Below are 20188 nucleotides of genomic sequence, written 5' to 3' on the forward strand. Positions count from 1 at the left end.
AAAAGTTACGGAGGGTAAAAGTTTTATGAGTGCCGAATTTTACAAAAATCGGTTCAGAAACGGTTTAGCTGTGAAAATGTAATAGACTATCAGTCACAATCTCATAATAATGTGGGTATGCATAGGTAGTAACAAAAATCTATATGTTTACTATATTTCTATATGTCAGTTTGATATTTAAATTAATGACATGATCGGCCATACAAATCACTGTTAGTGAATGATCATATAGGTAGTTGCGCTTGAGTGTGAGACAAGAGGCACTTCTCGAAATTGTAACACTAGTTGGGAACTTAATACTTATCAATAAAAATGTTATATACAATAAAACATATATTTTTATTTAAATACAATAATTAACTGTAAATAGAATATACAAAAAATCACAATTACATCTACTTAAATACATATGTAGTTAATTTTTGTTTTTACAGTTCCGTATTATTGATGCAAATCTTATGGGTGAGATACCTATTTCTTTCGTACTTCGTAAGTAATGCCAGTTCCACACTATCGCGGAAACGTTCGCCGAACTGACGGATTCGGCATACATTGCTGGTTTTTCATTGCGGTAAATTAAAGCATTACTTACAAACTATGGGTACGCAATATTCATACATTCGCGTCTACCTTTGACGATAATGTGGTGCAGGCAAAGTAAACAATATACAAGGTAGTACCTACTAGGATACTGAATCGTAAATCCATACCTATTTATATAGCATAATTTAAGCACGTAAACGTATAACATCATTGAATAGTGTATTAAAATTCGTGCATGTAATTAAATGAATTATAGAAAATTTAACATTTTTTTTGACAAATTATGAAGATTTCCAATATAGATTTGACTAGTTAATTTTTTTATATTTAAACAGTTATAACCCTTTTTTCGCTTTGCCGTAGTAGGGTCAAAAAATACATTGTCCATATTGCACAACTTAAACCATTTAATGATTTTGAAAACAAAGAAATGCAGTCGAGCCGAGATAATGGATATTTGAATAGAAAACAATAATATAATTATGTAATAAAACTTATATGAAATTACAAAAACTTTTAGTTTTATCTATAAAATAAAATTACGAATTTACTTCGGTTACGCTGCGGTTGATTAAAATATCTCATTATATACATACACTAATCGTACTTTATCGTCTCGAAATTAGGCACTTATCATACTTACTTCCTTGTTTGTATCTTTTATCTTTTTCAATTCGGTAAGGGCATCAAATTATAATACTACAAGCATAGGTAAGAGTTAATTTCCCTTAACAAACCTGCCATTGCCTAAGTTTGATGCTGTGGTCTTAATAAATTCAATATACCTACCTATACTGCGAGTTGATACAGTAAGTACTCTAGTAGCAATTATTCGAAATGATTATAATAAAAACAATAATCATATAACCTGCATAAACTAAAGTGACGCTCTCCTTCCTTATGCACGTACATACGTTTTCTTATACTTATACATATAGTTATCATTTACTTAGATTATATAGAAAATTTCGTGGACGAGCGTGTCATTTTAGTTTACACCTTTCGAACGAATTTATAAAATGTTCTAACTCTGTATCATAATTATGTACAAATTTTACAAAAGATGATATTTATGAATCTAATACGTATCACAAACCAAAATATTCATAGGTACCTATATATTATAAAGCATAAAAGGTATACATAAAAATGAACAATTATGAAAATAAAATCTATTTAGAATATTATCTCAAAATATAACAATTATTGTTTTTAAACTAAATATTGTTTTTCGGAGAGAAAGTAATAAATAAATTAACAAAAGCATAAAACAAACAAAAATACACCTGGGAGGAATTTCTATACTCTGACTCTTGTTTAGATGGATAAAATCAATATTTCAACGGAATCAAATTAAAATAAGTACATAACAATATACTTCTGAAATACAAAATATAGAGATTGGTCACGCATATAAATATATTTCAAGTGAAGTGGCAGTGGCACTGCTTTTGTTATGAACAAAGATTTAGAGAGGTAAAACCTTGAAAATAGCTAGGTAAGCTAAGATGGATCGTGGAATGTAGTACACAATATAATATTTTAAAGAAATGTAGGAATGTAAATAGAATGTTATGAAAACCGAATATTTAAACGTAACCTTGAAAAATGCTTGGACAACACCATCAGCTACATAACTATCATCGCCAAAAAACGAAAATTGCAAAACCGAAAGTTTGGAAAAGACTGGCTCGTGTTTATAGGTAGCTGATAATGGATCTTGCAGACTTAATTTACAACGTCAAAGACAGAACGTGCTTATCGGAAATCTTCTTTTATGCTTTTGTGTCCTTTTCAAAACATTTATGTTAGGCAAACGAAAATTATGGCCAAACGACATAGGTACATTTAAATTCTGATTGGATTTGTTTTCTTTCCAAATCTAACAACTTCGCAATTTACATACATATACCAAAGAAATAACAACAGTGTGAACAAACTTAAAGCCTGTTCCGCGTGTCTTTAACCACTACAAAATAATGTAGATCTAATTAGTCAGTCCATAAAATTCACGTACTTAATATTTTGTGCCGTTTCAGAGATCGAGCGTAAATCGTTCATTCTACTGTTACAGATTTAGCAAGATTGCGTGGGCAATCGACATTGCAACCGCGCATGACGGCGATGTGGTAGGCGAGGAGTTGCATAGGGATAACAGTGAGCACGCCTTGTAAACAGTCGACGGTTTTGGGCACTTGGAGGCAACGAGACGCCAGGCTCATAGTCTCTGTATCGCCGTCTTCGCATACCACGATCGGGCGACCTTGCCGCGCTGTCACCTGTTGCAAGGCGTTCATGCATTTTGTGTAAACAGGGTCGCGCATTACTATCATCATTACCGGCATCGAATCATCGATAAGAGCAAGTGGTCCGTGTTTTAATTCTCCGGCCATAATTCCTTCACTGTGCATGTATGTCAACTCTTTAACTTTAAGAGCTCCTTCAAGGCAAGTGGCGAAGTTGTAACCGCGACCCATGATAAGCAGAGAACGTTGACTATACAAATCTTCAGCTAGAGCTTTAACTTCAGAGTCCAGGGCCAATACTTGACGAATTTTACTATCCAACTCATGAAGACCTGCAATGATATCCGCCCTCCGTTTTTGAAGAGAAATACGGTCTTCACTTATAACTAGAGCAAACATGACAAGAGATACAAATTGTGACGTGTAGGCTTTTGTTGACGCAACACCAATTTCGGGACCAGCATTGATGTGGACGCCGCAGTGCGATTCGCGACAAATGGAGCTACCTACAGTGTTGGTTATCCCCACAATTAGTGCTCCATGACGCTTACAGTATCGAAGAGCCATTAGAGTATCAGCAGTTTCCCCAGATTGTGAAATAAAGAAGCACACATCATCACGGAACACAGGTGTATTCCTGTCCAAAAAGTCAGAAGCAAGTTCCACCATAACAGGAAGTTCTGTCAATTCTTCCAACAATTGCCTGGTAGCAACAGCACTGTGATAACTGGTACCACAACCAATCAACATTAACCTTCTACATCTTTTAATTTCGGGGATATAATCTTTGATACCACCCAAAGTAACAGTACCATTAGCAAAGTTTAGGCGACCTCGCATAGTATTTACAATTGACTCTGGTTGCTCAAATATTTCCTTTTGCATGAAGTAGTCATAGTTTCCCTTCATTATTTGTTGCAGTTCTAATTTCAGGGTAAATATTTCACGTTCATGAGGATCATTGCTACTGCTAGACAAACGGTGGATACTAAGCACACCATCCTTTATGTGGGCCACATCATCATCTTCAAAATAAAGTACCCTGTTAGTGTGTTCAATAACAGCAGAAGCATCAGATGCAAAGAAGTATTCAACATCTCTCTCTTCCTCTGGTTGGAAGTGAGCATGGCTGTTGACACGGGGCACTGAGGGCACCACTCCACGAGTGCCTTTGTTGTTAGTGTACATGATGGGCACATGGTCACTGGATAGTCGCCGACGTGTCTTGATGCCCACTAGCAGGGGGCTACCACGGCGGGTGGCCACACACTCATTTGGGAAATGACGGGACTTAAAGCACAAAGCAAAAGCACCTTCAAGTTGTTGAATTACCTGTTCAGCTAATTCTTGAAAATTATAATCCTTGTGTTGGTTGTAAATATGATGAATTAGTTTAGCAATAGCTTCAGTGTCCGTTTGAGACTCAAAAGTGTAGCCTTTGTTTTCTAGGAATGTTTTCACTTCTTTGTAGTTAGTGATTATACCATTATGAATGACAACAAAAGAGTTGTCTTCTCCAGAGCGTTGCGGGTGCGAGTTAACCGCGCTCGGCTCTCCGTGGGTAGCCCAACGAGTATGAGCAATGCCGCAGTGAGACTCCACACAATCTTCTATGGACAGTTCCACACTACGCTCTTGTAGCAACTCCTCAAGTGCGGCGACTTTGCCACTGCGTTTCACCACCGCTATGTCTTTTTGGTCAGCGGCATCGATGGCGACGCCCGCAGAGTCGTAGCCACGGTATTCCAATCGTTTTAATCCATTAACAAGTAGTTCCAATATTTCACGCCGGGTCTTTGGCGTGAGGTGATTGATGTATGCAAAAATTCCACACATTGTTATTAGAGCAGAACGTAACCTGGGGTCAAGCGAACTAAACCGCGACTCGCGATAGACTGCAAGTGTTCGAATGTATTGCCGATATTGAAGGCCTACACGTATCGCTCCTACCACTAATAAGTTACTTTCACTTCGGCAACGCACACGTCATCGTGTTTCGTTATCAACAGCCAGTTAGTGTCGTAAAATAAATAAAACAGGTTTATCCAGCCAGTCTAACTAAATTCAACCTCCAAATCACAAACAATCAAAATAGTACTGTCAACGTCAATATGACTATGACAGACTGTCAATGTTAAAATTTTTTTTTTTTTGCTCGTTGACATAATGCTAGGGCCACACATCACATGTTAGGGCCATGGATTTAATAAGTACTTCGTACCTACTAATAGGGCGTATTACTGAACATTTATCCAGAGTACAGCACTGTATGTTAGGTACACAAAAGCTTTGCCGCCTTTTGCTATGTCGTATATTTTAAAGTACTTTATTAATACTTTCATTATGTAAGCATTCGTTTGTGAAAATATACAACACTGTAACATATTCGGGTGCGAAAATATTGGGAAAAATCGTTTACCATACGATAAAAAAACTTCGAAAACTATGGGATACGGCTCACGCTGTAAAAATTTCGAGCCAGTAAATGGACGGTCGAAAAGAAGCTCGGAACACTTCATACGTGAAGACTTATTAAAATATGGACTTCATACAGGTAAGATCTTCAGTCAAAATCAAGTTTATATCAGTTTATAACCACAGTTAACCAAATAATGCAAATAATGCAGAACATAACCTAAAATAGTGTTATTATTTTCAGGATAATCCACTAAATCCTTCCTTTTTCCTTGAAACTCGCACCACGATTGCGTAGAACGTATTTTTGGTCGTAAATCTGCAACAATATTGAAAATTGGGCTTTTTGCCTCCATTGGCAATGTTTGTGTACCTTAGTTGTAACAGTATCGTCATCTGCGCTGAGCTTTGCGTAATATGCCCTGTCCATGGTGTGACTAATGTCACTTAGGCAATGTAGTATTTTTTTTGTTTATACCACTGCATTGAAAAAATCATAGGAGGATATACTACTTTATCTTTGGAAAAATCTATAGATTTAGAAAAGCCCCGTGCGCCGAAAATAATCTCTTGGTGAGCAAGGGTCTTTTCTATTGGCTTTGTAGATCTGAATGCCTCAATTAATTAAAGTTCCTTTATATTAAATCATTTTATTTCTCTTCTATTTCTATCAACTACATTTTAACGTCTTACAAATTCAAACCATTTTTCACAACAACAATGTCACTCTATGAGATAACCATAAACAATATAATATAATAGAATATAACCTTTAAATGTGGTGGCTGTCCACTAACTTACTTATACTCAACACTCTTCCTCAGACATCACATTTAAAATTCCTAACTTAACAACAAATTCTTTTAAACAAAACTTACTAACAGGCTTAGTAAAAATATCAGCTAATTGGTTATTAGTACTTATATATTCAACTTTAACAAAACCTTGCTCAACCTTTTGTTTTATAAAATTATATTTAATTTCTAAATGCTTCATTTTTCTTTGATCATAAGTTTGAACAGATTTGATAGTGCTTTGATTATCTTCAAAAATTTTAAAATCCTTTACTTCAATATTTAAATCATTTAAAATCTTAATAACAAAACAAGACTCAACACAAGCTTCACAAAGTGCTACCAATTCTGCTTCCGTCGTACTTAAAGCTACTACAGATTGTTTTTTAGATTTCCATACAACAGTGTTACCAAAAATTAAAAACAAATAACCAGTAGTTGATTTCCTATCAACGTCTCTACCCCAATCTGCATCAGCAAAACCAACTAATGAAATATTATTACAATTCTTATAACATAAATTATAATATAAAGTTTGTTTAACATATCTCAAAATTCTTTTCAAAGCTTTCCACAAAGTCAAATTCGGTTTAGATTGATATCTGCTTAAATAGTTTACAGAGAACGTTAAATCTGGCCTAGAATTCACTGTTACATATAACAAAGAACCAATTAAAGATCTACATTTAGCTTCATAATTCATATCAATAGTTTCATCTTCAAATTTAAAATTTACATCCATAGGTGTATCAATCCCTTTACAATCACTCATCCCATGTATTTTAAGAATATTTTTTAAGTATCTTGTCTGATTAACTAAAATACAGTCATCTAGTCTCTTAATAGAAATTCCTAAATATGTCATGTCAGTATTACCTAGATCTTTCATTCTAAATTGTGTAGTCAAAAACGTCTTCACTTTTCCTATCTCTGTCTCCTGCTTCGCGAAAATTAAAAGATCGTCAACATATAATAAAACATAAACATTATCTTTCATGTATAAACAATAATCATTTTCAGAACGTTGAAAGCCATAATCCAACATTGCTTCAGTAAATCTCTCATACCAATATTTCGGAGATTTTCTTAAACCATAAAGTGATTTTTCTAATTTGAAAACGTAATTGTCTTCTTTTCCAATATAATATCCTTTAGGTATTTTTAAATAAACTTCTTCATCAATTCGACCATAAAGAAAAGCTCCTTTTACATCCATTTGTTTAATCTTAAAATCTTTCTTTGCAGCAACTGCTAATAATGTTCTTAATGTTTGCATCTTCAATACAGGTGAATATAAATTATCCATATGTCCTGTTTGTTGATATCCCAAAACAACAAGTCGCGCTTTACATATCTCTGCATCACCTACTTTTTTCTTTGTAAATACCCATTTAGTATCTAAAAGTTTCATATCTCTCTTTCTTTCTACTTTCCTCCATGTTCCACTATCTTCAAGAACATTAAACTCTTCCTTAACTGCATTTCTCCATAACTCACTATCTTCTCTCTTATCTATTTCCTCAAATGTATGTGGCGTATCTTCTATTTGTCCAGTCATTAAAGCATACATTACTTCATTTTCATTTCCTTCAAAATCAGTAACATAATCTTGTTGCCACTTGGGTTTTCTAATTATTCTTTTCTCCCTTACAATTTGTTCTTTTTCAGAATTTTCCTTCGAATTATCATCTTTTTCTAATGTATCTTCCGCTTCATAAAATTCTTCATTATCATTTTCTTCATTATTATTTTCTTTGTTAACATCTTCTTCTTTTACCTCTCGGCACTCTAGTTCTACATTATTCTGTCTTTCTTTTCGTTCTTTTTCATCAAAAATTACATTTCTTCCTATCACCACTTTTTTAGTATCTTCATCGTAAAGTCTATAACCGTTTCTAGCATAACCTATCATTATCATTCTTTTTCCACAGTTATCAAGTTTATGTCTTAATTGAGATGGCACATGATTATAAGCAACACTTCCGAAAACTCTCATATTAATCACGTTTGGTTTTCTTCCTTCCCATAATTCACTTGGTGTACAATCTTTCCCTTTTGTTGGGCTTCTATTAGTTACATATGCAGAACACAAAATAGCATCCGCCCAAAAATCTTTATTCAATTGCGAATCTAATAAAAGTGTCCTAGTTTTTCCACCAACGTTCTATTCATTCTTTCCGCCACTCCATTCATTTCAGGATTATATGACACCGTGTACTGAACTTGAATTCCGTTATTTCTACAAAAATTATAAAATTCTCTAGTTACGTATTCTCTACCATTGTCAGATCTCAATTTTAATAAGTCACAGTTAAAATGTTTCGTAGCATAATAATAGTACTCTCTAAATAATTCAAAAGCTTCACTTTTCTGTTTCATAAGGTAAACCATAACAAAATGAGTGTAATCGTCAATAAACGTGATAAAATATCTATAACCTTCTCTACTAATTGGAGTAATAGGACCACAAACATCTGTGTGCACTAGCTCAAGTGGTCTTTTAGCTCTGTAACCTATCTTATTAAATGGTAATCTAGTCATTTTCCCTAACACACAAGTCTCACATAACATATTTTCGAGGTTTAAATTTTTTAAGTCACTTAATCCGTCAACCATATTATTTTTAGTTAAAACATTTAAATTATTCATGCCTAAATGACCAAAACGCCTATGCCATAACAAACTATCCGAATTAGATAAAAAACAGTTATTACAATTTTTCTTACTGAATTTCATATAAATTTTATATAGAGAATTATCAGAGTTTCCAATCATAATTAAAAACTTAGAAGAATCGTAAACTCGAACTTTACCTCTTTCAAAAGTGACAGACAAATTACTTGACTCCATTCTTGACACTGACAATAAATTTTTTCTTAAATCAGGCACATAAAAAACATTTTTAATTGTACATGTAGTTGACTTTTTTCCAACATAACATTGAGTTTCTATGTTACCTATACCTACCGCTTGGAGAGAGATACCATTTTTGGCAGCTGAAATCAATTTTGGTTGTTTTAAATCTATATACTGAGAAAAGTAAATTTTATTATTAACTAAATGATCTGAGCATCCAGAATCTACAATAAATTCTACCCAGTCATCAGAATCTTCAGATCTTCCGAAAAATGCAACATTATCTTGATTACTACTATTACCATACATATAATATGAATTTCCTTGTTCTCTTCCTCGACCGTTGAATCTTCCTCGACAATTGAATCTTCCACGACCATTAAATCTTCCTTGACCATTAAATCTTCCTTGACCATTAAAACTTCCTTGACTGTTATAATTTCCTTGACCGTCATATCTTCCTTGACTGTTATAATTTCCTCTACTATTGTAATTTCCTCGAATATATCCTCGATTATCATAACTTCCTCTATTATTATAATTACCTCTTCCTGCAAAATTACCTCTTACTCCTCTTTTTCCGCAATTAAAAGCACTCTGTCTATTCTCATTCTCCTGTGACGAATTCTTTCTCTTCTCTTCTTCTCCTAATAATCTATCCATTACCATATTTATTTTCAAATCTCCAATCGTTTCTAAAGCTGTTACTATTGGCTCATATGATTTTGGCATCGACAATAATATATAATTTACCTGTTCTTCTTCCGAAATTTCTCCTCCTGCCTCTTTTAATGAAGTACAAATTTCTTGTATTTTTGTAAAATGATGTTTTAAAGGCTCTGTTTCTATATATTTAATTTCATTTAATTGTCTTCGTAAAAATAGTTTACTTCTTGTACTTTTTTCTTTAAAATTTTGTTCTAAATTTCTAAACATTTGGTAGGCCGAATCTTTTCTTACATATTCTAAATGGCTATCCGCTACAGCTGCTATTATTAGAGCTTGGGCTCGTGCCTCTAGATTTTTTTGTGTAGCTGTTTCTTTTTTATAATACTCCTCATTTTCTATCGCTTCAATACAGTTATTTTCACGTAAAATACTTTTGATTCGGAAGGCCCACGTGTTAAAAGATTCTCCGGAAAATTGCACCACATTATATTTTAAAATATTACATTCTTTGTTTGCCGACATCTTGTGTAATTTTTCTAAAATTCAAATAAATTTATTACATACTATACCGTACGCATCTGGCGCAGTGGAAGCGTGCTATTGGCTTTGTAGATCTGAATGCCTCAATTAATTAAAGTTCCTTTATATTAAATCATTTTATTTCTCTTCTATTTCTATCAACTACATTTTAACGTCTTACAAATTCAAACCATTTTTCACAACAACAATGTCACTCTATGAGATAACCATAAACAATATAATATAATAGAATATAACCTTTAAATGTGGTGGCTGTCCACTAACTTACTTATACTCAACATTTTCTTTACTCTAAGCCACCTAGGCACACTTTTTGTCCGTGGTATGTACTAGGCTGGGAAACTGATTTACGTTGGGTTTTCGCAATACTAAAATAGTCGTTTCTAAAAATATTGAAAAGACCAATATTATGATTTATGGGACTGACCCTCGGGGAGCAAAATAAAACATTGGAATTACCAGTAGCTTCTTTATTGGTTTATCAGGGTAAGGTCTTTACAAAAAATATTGAAAAAAATTACAAAGTTACGTTTAGCTTAAATGAGTCTGTTTTCCGTATGTCATAAATATTAGTAAGTACAGTAACAAAGCAAAATAAAATATACATATATATTTTAGTAGGTAGATACATCTGTTACGTATTTTAGTGGGAATATGAAAAATATAAGTTAAAGCAACGATAATTTTTTATTGTAAGAAAGAACAAAGACTACTTTTAACTACCACTTTACAAAGTTCCAATTTACGTTTTAAACGCATATTATTTTATTTTTATCTGCTAATTTCAACTAACAGAGTATCGGTTTACAACCAAGTACCCTTACACTTTCTACACTCTGATGTTTACCTAAATATTTTCATCCATATTTACTTGTTAAAAATTTAAACAAAATGTATCTACAGGAAAACTAGTTTCTTACAGTACCTAGTTTTTTATTTTGATCAGAAAACGTTATTAATTACAAAAATGGTTTAACAACTTTACAGTCAAGTTAATACAGTTTAGGATTACGAAATAATTTTGGGTTTAACATACCTCCTATATCATAGAGGATAGATAAAATAAATTACAGTCAAGAATATGACATAGTACTATCTAATTGAAATGTATACTTAAAAGTAACCGCGTGCGATTGGTGCGCTGAGAAATGGTTTACAAATTCATTAACGTCTACATTACTTTTCCTCCTGAATTCTTTGCGATGGAAAAATAAAACGTAACGAGCTTTCAAGTACGGAAACTCAAACTTGTCAAGTAACTTACGACTAAAATAATCACAAAGACATAAACTTAACACGTAAGCGTAACTAAAACGTACTAACTTTAATAATATCGTGCTATGATAAATGCATATGTCAGGGACGAATGTGATGTCACCAGTGAAGAAGCTCCGATTGTGAGGGGGCTCTAAGGGGGGTTGTACACGGGGAGGATTTAACAGCGATAATGGGAATCCTTGAGAGATGCTCCATGCACCGCAACCACCGCTTGCGGGCCGCCACTGCGGCGGCGCGGCGCGGGCGGTGGTCGCCGACTGCAAAACTTTGTTCAATGTGCCCCATAGTTATTTCTTCTTTTGGGCCTTCTCGGCAGCCTTGGTGATTTTACCCGTCGTAACCTCCTTGAAGGTAACACTCTGAAATAATAAAAACAATCTTACCGTTAGTCATGCCGAATATACAGCAAACAAAAAGTATGACTTTTTTGTTTTGCTACAAAACAAAGAATATACAGCCGTGTCCATGTAAGCTGCTATGCCGCTGTCAAAACTGCTGTCGTGCTTGGAAGATTTTTACTTCTGACGGAACGACTCCAAGAGATATGATATGAGGATCACCTACGGGGAATGTAGTATAGGACCATTACCTTGATGACGCCCACGGCGACGGTCTGGCGCATGTCGCGCACAGCGAAGCGTCCGAGCGGCGGGAACTCCTGGAACGACTCCACGCACAGCGGCTTGGTCGGCACCAGCATCACGATCGCCGCGTCTCCAGACTTTATTGACTTCGGGTTCACCTCTGTTGTCTTGCCTGTCATTGATAAGAAAGTAGATTTAGTTTCTTGATAACCAAAGTAATGAAATTTTTTCTATCCTCACGTCTTATTCAATTTATAAAATTGTTAATTTTCGGACTTATGAACATGATCTGTTGGAAAGTGGATACATACAGTAGGCCAATACGATTACTTCATATAATTGTTAATTTTTGTACAAAACTTAATTGAATGTCTCCTTGATATCGGCGTGTATGTGACTGGAGGACATGTGTATACTGTGGCAGTAATCTGCTCGTGGTTCTTCAGCACGATCACCATTATAATATTACAGTAGAAACAATAATATTACAGTAATATAACAAATCTGTCGCGTACCAGTACGACGGTCGCACTTCTCCTTGATCTCTGCGAACTTGCAGGCAATGTGAGCAGTGTGGCAGTCCAGCACCGGAGTGTAGCCGTTGCTGATTTGCCCGGGGTGGTTCAGAACGATCACCTGACCCAAAACGTTGCATTAAGTATATGCTCCTTATCATTACAGAACTATAATATGCCTTTATCGATATGGTTACGTAGAAAGTACCTAACATATGTTCAGAAAGTATATGTATAATCCCAAAATTTTGTAATGATAATTGAGTGTGACTATCCATTTTAAAATCAGATTAATAGAACATCATTTCAGGTTTCCTTTCTTACGATATTTTTCTACACCGTAAGCAAGTGACGGAGAGGGTACTTTGTGACGGAGAGGCGTAGGCTTTGTGGTCTTCTGCCCACATTCCTCATGGGGCAAAAAGTCTTGCGTATCACAGGTTTTGGTCACAATGTTTGGTGACTTTAAAAAAGCTCATTCTCGAAAACTACCCGTGTGTTGTAAAAAAGGTCGTTCGAAAAACTCTTTAAGGCCTCGAGAAACGTAGATAATTACTTTGCCCACATAAGAATTTAGGGTACTCTTTATTATACTGTGGTTTAGGTCTCCGGCCGCCACTCTGAAAACTACGTTAATACAGGAGTCAAATTGGTTTTTGGTTGACGATCGTAGAGTCGGGCGGAATAACTATTTTTTTTGTTGTTGAACTTTATTAAAAGTAGCGGTGCGCATGTATTTTTTGTGTATCTACCTACTACGTACTTAGGAGTGAACATGGACGAACATCCCGTCATATATTTTTTAAAGTAATAAACAGCTATAAGTACCTATCCAGTACCTATTATTATTATTCCACAATTTTATGACGTTTTACTTAGTAGAAATGATTAGGAAATCGGAAATCGCACACTAAAAAGAATATAAATTACAATAAAAATAGATAAAAGTACGTAGGTATATTGCGAAATAGGAAGATATTATCTTTGTCCGTCACTATCGCTGACCGGATTCGCTAATATTAGTACTGGTACGTACCAAGTATAATTAATTTATTTAACATTGAAGGAGGAATGTTAAATAATTTGGCCAGTTTTTAATTGGAATATTTTGAGCAATTCTGGTTAAAGTGAATATTTTTAAATTATGTTTTAATTGCAATTACGTGAACATATGGAATTATGCTTTACTAATCTTACCTACAATATCCTATTTCTATGTTGTATTTCATAAAACTAGACAAAATTAAAATACGTTACCTATTGATAGGCTATAACTTAAGTTTCGATAAGATGTAAGTATGTAGAGTTTAGATAATTAGCATGGAATTGTAATTTGGCAACTTAACAAAAATATACGAAATCTTATAGTCCCTCTACCCTAGTATAACAAGCACATAAACATTGTATCTTTTGTAAACTAATTTTGAAATAACTATAGCTATTTTCTAGTAGTAAATCACTTTGCTCATATATATCATAAATCGTCTATGGATAAAAAACACCATTCGTAAATTTCTAATCCCGACTTGACATTACCGGTTTAGATTAAAATGAAAACAAAACTAATACTACCAAAGTTATATGAGAAATACCTGAGCAGTGAAGTCAGCTGCACCTTTCGGCGGCGCATTTTTCGAATCACCAGCGACGTACCCACGGCGGAGTTCTTTGACGGAAACGTTCTGTAGGATACAATAAACAAATTCAATACTTGAAATACAAAACTAATGTTTTTTTATCCATAATCTGTAGGTAGGCGTAAAGGCGACTTGAATAAAACCTGACGCCAGTGTAAGCAACACTCAATAGAAGATAATACTCGAATAGATGAAAGAATTTATGTACTAACTATATTATTGAACTATACTATCTTAACTATATTATCTTTCAAAGTGTCAATTCAAAGGAGGGCAACACATAGGTAAATTAATTTTCGGGTAACGGAAGGATTATGACGTAAGTACTTTTATCATCTAAAAAACGTATCGTATAAGTACGGAATTCGTCCATATATCGCCGTGATTTCAGGAAATTATTTTTAAATAGATATTATCAGCTCGCGTTTTCAAAATACATATAACGAGATAATTTCCTTGAATTTAGATTAAATCAAAAACACACAATTTAATCTAATCAAATGTCATTATTTGATTACGCACGTGTTTTGATGTCGCAGACTTTGAACTTCAAAGTAGGTAATCCATTTATTACTGAAACAGGTGGTCCATTATCTTCCTCATATCAAAGGTAATCCAAAGTCGAAATACCGGATACATTATCTCGGCTGTGATATCATGAAGCCCCAGTCTTTGTATTCATGATCTTGCCCATTAGCTGTCGAGACTTATACTCGTATATCCCTAGTCTCCTCGGAATGTCCGACTCTCACACGTGGATATGGAGTGGTGCTATGTACCTACAATAATTGTGTACCTTCACATTGAAGCCGACGTTGTCTCCGGGCATGGCCTCTTGCAACGCCTCGTGGTGCATCTCCACAGACTTCACCTCGGTGGTGATGGCCGCAGGCGCGAACACCACCACCATGCCTGATAATAAATAACAAATATGCTCATCATCATCAGGTCATTTTGTTCACAAGATTTTGGAATGCTGGATAGGAAATAAAGAATATAGGTAACTTTATTCGGCTAAAAACAAACATTTCTATATATTTTTGCCTAAGACCAATAGCATCGTGCCCGAAATGGATTCCCAACTTAAACATTTTTCTACATAACAATCAATGATTCTGCTCGCAAATTTCAACGCCCAATAAGGTTATTGTAGCAAGCCAATTTGATTTGCGCAAAAATCGAATGAACAATGTCTGGTTCCTTTTAAAATGTATGCCTATTACTTTTTACTGCTGCCACACAGATTGTAAAGGTCAATCAAGTGAAAGGTATAAACCGAAAAATCTCATACGCAATAGGCTAGCAACCTATGACAGTATAAGTTAGATAAAAGCACCTCGTTGGCAGTTTTCAGCGTAGGTTTTCATCAGCGAAAAAACGCAGTGCGGTTGATGAAATGCAAGTTGAACGACTTATATATGTATTTTCTATAGTTGCTTAGGGTGCAGCTAGGTTAGCGAATTGGACAACGCAGTAGGGCGCCCAATGACCAGGTGGTCGAATGATCGAAGTCGCAGGGAAAGGTTAGAAGCAGGCGGCTTCGACCGGGTCATGTTGTTGGAAATCCTTGGCGAAGGCATAGGCCTCCAGAGTCCAGTTACAATATAGACATGACAACTTTTTGCTCTCTGCGGCTGAAAACAAAGAGTAACTGACCAGGCTTGAGGATGCCGGTCTCGACGCGGCCGACGGGCACGGTGCCGATGCCGCCGATCTTGTACACGTCCTGCAGCGGCAGCCGCAGCGGCTTCTCTGTGGGCCGCGACGGCGGCTGGATCGCGTCCAGGGCCTGCGGCAGAACACCACAACACTGGATATCTTATGATAAGGTACATGAGCATCCCAGTAAATGGTTCGGAAATGTTCCCGTGGGAGATCAATGCGGGCAAAGCTGCGGTTAAAAGCTAGTTTCATTAAACTTTAAAAAATAATTTAGGTACATTGATGTCGATTTATGTATGAATCAGAAGGAAACTATTATTTAAATTTGTTTATTAAAGAAGTTGTTGAAGAACAGCTAAACAGTGCATTATCAGCACTCAACACAACATCGACATTGGGAAAAGTGCTTAAGATCCACAGAAATCAATGACAAAAACTGAGTCTAACTGAACCTCAAATTTCACACAATATGGGAGAAAAAAGGTAGAGACCATTACCTCAATGAGCGTCTTGCCCTCGACTTTGCCTTCCTTGCGGTCGATGTTCCACCCCTTGAACCAGGGCATTTTGTCGCTAGGCTCCAGCATATTGTCGCCGTGCCAGCCCGAGATCGGCACGAACGCGACCGTCGCTGGATTGTAACCTGTTTCGAAAATAAAAAACTAGTCTATATACAATTCAATTTAAATGAGAACAAAATTATCATATTTAATATTAAAACGTGTCCGCTAGACTTCATGGCTTTAACAGAGGAGTAAAGAGATGTACTTACCTAATGAATGCGCCCAACATATGGATTAAACCCAAAGTCTAAAACCAGATAATCTGGAAACAAATGCGTGAAGCCTTTGTCTTTATTTTGAAGAGCTCGCGTGCTTGATATCTTTTCTGCCATTGAAAAAGCTTATCCATTGTTATGAAATATTAGTCAACTAAGGTCCATGAAGTGTGCGTGGCCGTCGAGTCCGCAACGGCGAATGTATACAATTACTTCAGTATTTTCGACCAATATTATTCATATTCTCACTTGACATGTGAGTTACGCTCACCAATTTTCTTAATATACGACGAGACCTCCTTCTTAATCTCCTCATAGCGAGCTTCGTGGTACGGCGGCTCAGTGGAGTCCATCTTGTTGACGCCCACGATCAACTGTTTGACGCCGAGCGTGAAAGCGAGCAGTGCGTGCTCGCGGGTCTGCCCATTCTTGCTGATGCCGGCCTCGAATTCACCGGTGCCCGCGGCTACGATCAGCACCGCGCAGTCCGCCTGTTTCACATTTCAATCAGTTATCTTAACAGTTTTGAACAGATTTTGAAATCATAATATTTCTTGCTTCCTTCACTGCTACATTTATATCATACAGGTTCATATCAGGTTATTCAGTTCATGAACAGTGACCAGTGTGATCACCCAAAAAAACAATCAAGGGCGCTACAATGGGAGAATGGCTATGTATTTTGTTAAGTTTCAGAAAAATCCCAGGGTCGTCCGTTGTCTTGTTTTCCATCTCTATTTCACATGGTCTTCTGTATCCTTAGTTGTCATATCATTGGCACCTATATTCCTATATTCCTTGCCGGCATCAAGTCAACACTAGCAGATATATATTTAACGTGTATTTAAGACCACTCATACCTGAGATGTACCAGTAATCATGTTCTTTATGAAGTCCCTATGCCCTGGAGCGTCGATGATGGTCACGTAGTATTTGGCAGTTTCAAACTTCCAGAGCGCAATGTCGATGGTGATACCGCGCTCCCGCTCCGCTTTTAGTTTGTCCAGTACCTGCACATTATATTTTTCATTAGTTTTTAATCTTCAAATCGTTTTCAAGCAGGGCGTGGGTGTACTCTCCCAGTGCAAGGCTTGCAACTCGTTCCTAAAAACTACTGACCTAAAAAAGTTAATTCGAAAAGTTTCGAAGGGGAAATACTTGCCCATGCATATTTGAAGGAGCCTTTGCCCATTTCCTGGGCCTCCTTCTCGAATTTCTCAATGGTACGTTTGTCGATGCCGCCGCATTTGTAGATGAGGTGGCCGGTGGTGGTAGACTTGCCAGAGTCCACGTGGCCGATGACGACAATGTTGATATGAGTCTTCTCCTTACCCATCCTGTAGGATTCGACTGTGCCAAATATAAGACTTCAACGGAATCCTGTACAAAAAAGTTTTCAAAGCGTCTTCATAGGCCACAACCAAATCGAATAAAATATGTATAGTATAAAAACTGTATTATATGTTGGTACTTATTTGTTACTAATCAAGTAGGTTTATTTTCATAATAATTTGTATTTGATTAATTTAAAATTAGATTAACTACCATTACGTAAGTACAAATGACAGTAGAATATACGTTGTACTAGTTATCAATGTTCATATTTTGATTTTCTATCAATATTTATATAATATACCTTGAGTGCATCATGTCAAGTAAAATTCTTATCAAGTAATTGGGAAGAGCTCGACGATGATGGAGCGCCGAGCGTGCGCATAGGACGTCCGGGATATCGATATAGCGGCCCACGCTTTCAGTCCAAATATAGACAAAATGTTACGTCTACCGCGACAATCCCATCACACGATCAAGGATTTAATAACTTCACAGTCCCTAGTCTATCCCAATGGTAAATAACGAAGAAGAATAAATTTGGAACTGCTTTCACATTTTTTTTATTTGAACTTTGTTACACAACATAAAAGTTAACAATAGGTAGCCTTAATGCCTTACGGCATTCTGTCAGTCAAGCCTTGGGACCAAACAGAATTATGTCTAAGATCAATATTAGGTAAAAGAATATTAGGTAATTTAGTTACTTATATGATAATATGTCACTTGAAGTTGTAGGTAAATATAATTTAAGTTTGTAATACCACAGATTTGCTTAGTATTTCCAATAGTAATACTTATTAATAGAGTGTTTAAATCACAATAACGTTGCTTACAACTTATAAAAATTGCGCGCAATTTTCTGTATAAATACCACGTTTTCGCTAAAGAAAGTTTTGTTGATCATTTCACTCAAACGCATTCCCAAGTCTCGTGTGCATTCACGATCTAATTATAACAGTAGTCAACTATAGATGCAGGTTGTTGGATGTATTTGCGAAGACATGTTTCTAAATTAGAATAATGGCATGTCGCATCAAACTTGGCGTAAGCCGACGCACATGGGCTTCCCGGTGCGGTCGCGTCCATTTTGTGTATGTCTGCAGTTTACTTTTGATAAAGTAGACATTTTCAAAAATACTTAATAAAAATAAATCTCATAACTCCAAACATAATTCAAAATGACATACGCAACGTTTCGAAATTTAATGGCATATTAACTCGTAGGAGGTACCTAAATAGAAGATTAAAAATTATTGACGACAGAAAATACCTATTACAAAATTAATAAAACGGTGAAATGTAATATAAATATTATAACATGATTAGTATCATAGTAGTCCCCCAAGTTCAGTTCTTTATTCACCAAAATAAAAAACAACGAAATTTTCGATCAATAGGCAAAAAATAAATGAGATGTTACAAATCGTAAGTATAAAAAGACATAAGGAATGGACTTGAACTTAGTTATTTTCTGTGAACATGAATATATAACTTACTAAAATATATCAACAATAATAATGCGTAAATATAATGAAACAAATTGCGTAATTTCAAAATGATACCGGCGGAATTCGTCAAATGATTTGTCAAGACTAGATATGAGCTAAATTTGGGAATTTAACGTGAAGTTTACCTCGAAATTGATTTACATAAAGAATATTTTATTTACTCAACAAATTAGGCTAAATGTTAAAGCAATTTATTATAAAACAAGAAAATCTTACCCTTTGCAGCCGCAGTCACGAATTTTCCGAGCGATATTCGAGCATGCGCCGTAGCCGGTTCGCCCGGGAAATGCAATCAATAAAATCGAATATGATACTTATAAAATGTATTAAGTGTACTCAAAAACTTTAAAATAATATATTATTTTAAATATTAAATGTAATGTTTAATGAACATTTGTTTTCACGGAAAAGTAATAAATTATTATTCCCTAATTAATAAAGGCAGAAAGAAAACCGGAAGCGTGGGATTTTCTTTTTCATACTATATTCGAAATTATTGCCAGTTCATTCGGTGTAGACATCATAGGTACTATGAAACTTTTTGTTTTTTCTTTACGGTCATATCACCATAGATTTTGAAAGGGCCTTCGTATTTTTTTTTATTTCATTGTTTGTTGGTTCATCGATAAATTCCATGATATTTATGTTCGGGTACTGGGCTCGCTTAGATCAAGTAAAAAATATTATTTGCTTTTCAAAAGATTGTCCTGTATCACCTGTCAGCTAATCCTCATAGTATCTAATCCACAATTTCTAGGCTCCGGGCATGGATTTAGTAAGTACTTCGTACGTAGTACCTACTAATTCCATGGCTCTGGGCCGTCTGCC

General features: G+C 35.4%; 2 protein-coding genes across 2 annotated transcripts; both read right to left on the minus strand.

The window, feature by feature from the left end:
- Positions 1–320: 320 nt before the first annotated feature.
- Positions 321–4859, minus strand: LOC128670411 (glutamine--fructose-6-phosphate aminotransferase [isomerizing] 1-like). Its single transcript, XM_053746049.1, has one exon. It carries the CDS (start codon positions 4623–4625, stop codon positions 2601–2603), a length of 2025 nt encoding a protein of 674 aa, XP_053602024.1. The 5' UTR covers positions 4626–4859; the 3' UTR covers positions 321–2600.
- A 5659-nt stretch (positions 4860–10518) lies between these two features.
- Positions 10519–19716, minus strand: LOC128670321 (elongation factor 1-alpha-like). Its single transcript, XM_053745892.2, has 11 exons — positions 19577–19716; positions 17680–17897; positions 17378–17527; positions 16789–17008; positions 16237–16382; positions 15734–15866; positions 14874–14989; positions 14033–14122; positions 12441–12561; positions 11931–12097; positions 10519–11700 (listed from the first exon to the last, which is right to left on the minus strand). The coding sequence occupies exons 2-11, from the start codon at positions 17851–17853 to the stop codon at positions 11629–11631; spliced, it is 1389 nt and encodes a 462-aa protein (XP_053601867.1). The 5' UTR covers positions 17854–17897; positions 19577–19716; the 3' UTR covers positions 10519–11628.
- Between the last annotated feature and the right edge of the window lie 472 nt (positions 19717–20188).

Source organism: Plodia interpunctella, chromosome 5 (assembly GCF_027563975.2).
Source record: "Plodia interpunctella isolate USDA-ARS_2022_Savannah chromosome 5, ilPloInte3.2, whole genome shotgun sequence".
Taxonomy (NCBI): Eukaryota; Metazoa; Arthropoda; class Insecta; order Lepidoptera; family Pyralidae; genus Plodia; species Plodia interpunctella.

Excerpts from the sequence above, each read along its gene's own strand:
- LOC128670411 (XM_053746049.1), bottom strand. The coding sequence starts at position 4,625 with ATGTGTGGAATTTTTGCATACATCAATCACCTCACGCCAAAGACCCGG.
- LOC128670321 (XM_053745892.2), bottom strand. The coding sequence starts at position 17,853 with ATGGGTAAGGAGAAGACTCATATCAACATTGTCGTCATCGGCCACGTG. Across the intron at positions 17,009-17,377 it reads TGATTACTGGTACATCTCAG|GCGGACTGCGCGGTGCTGAT; the intron begins GTATGAGTGGTC and ends AATGTGAAACAG. Across the intron at positions 15,867-16,236 it reads AGGGCAAGACGCTCATTGAG|GCCCTGGACGCGATCCAGCC; the intron begins GTAATGGTCTCT and ends GTTCTGCCGCAG.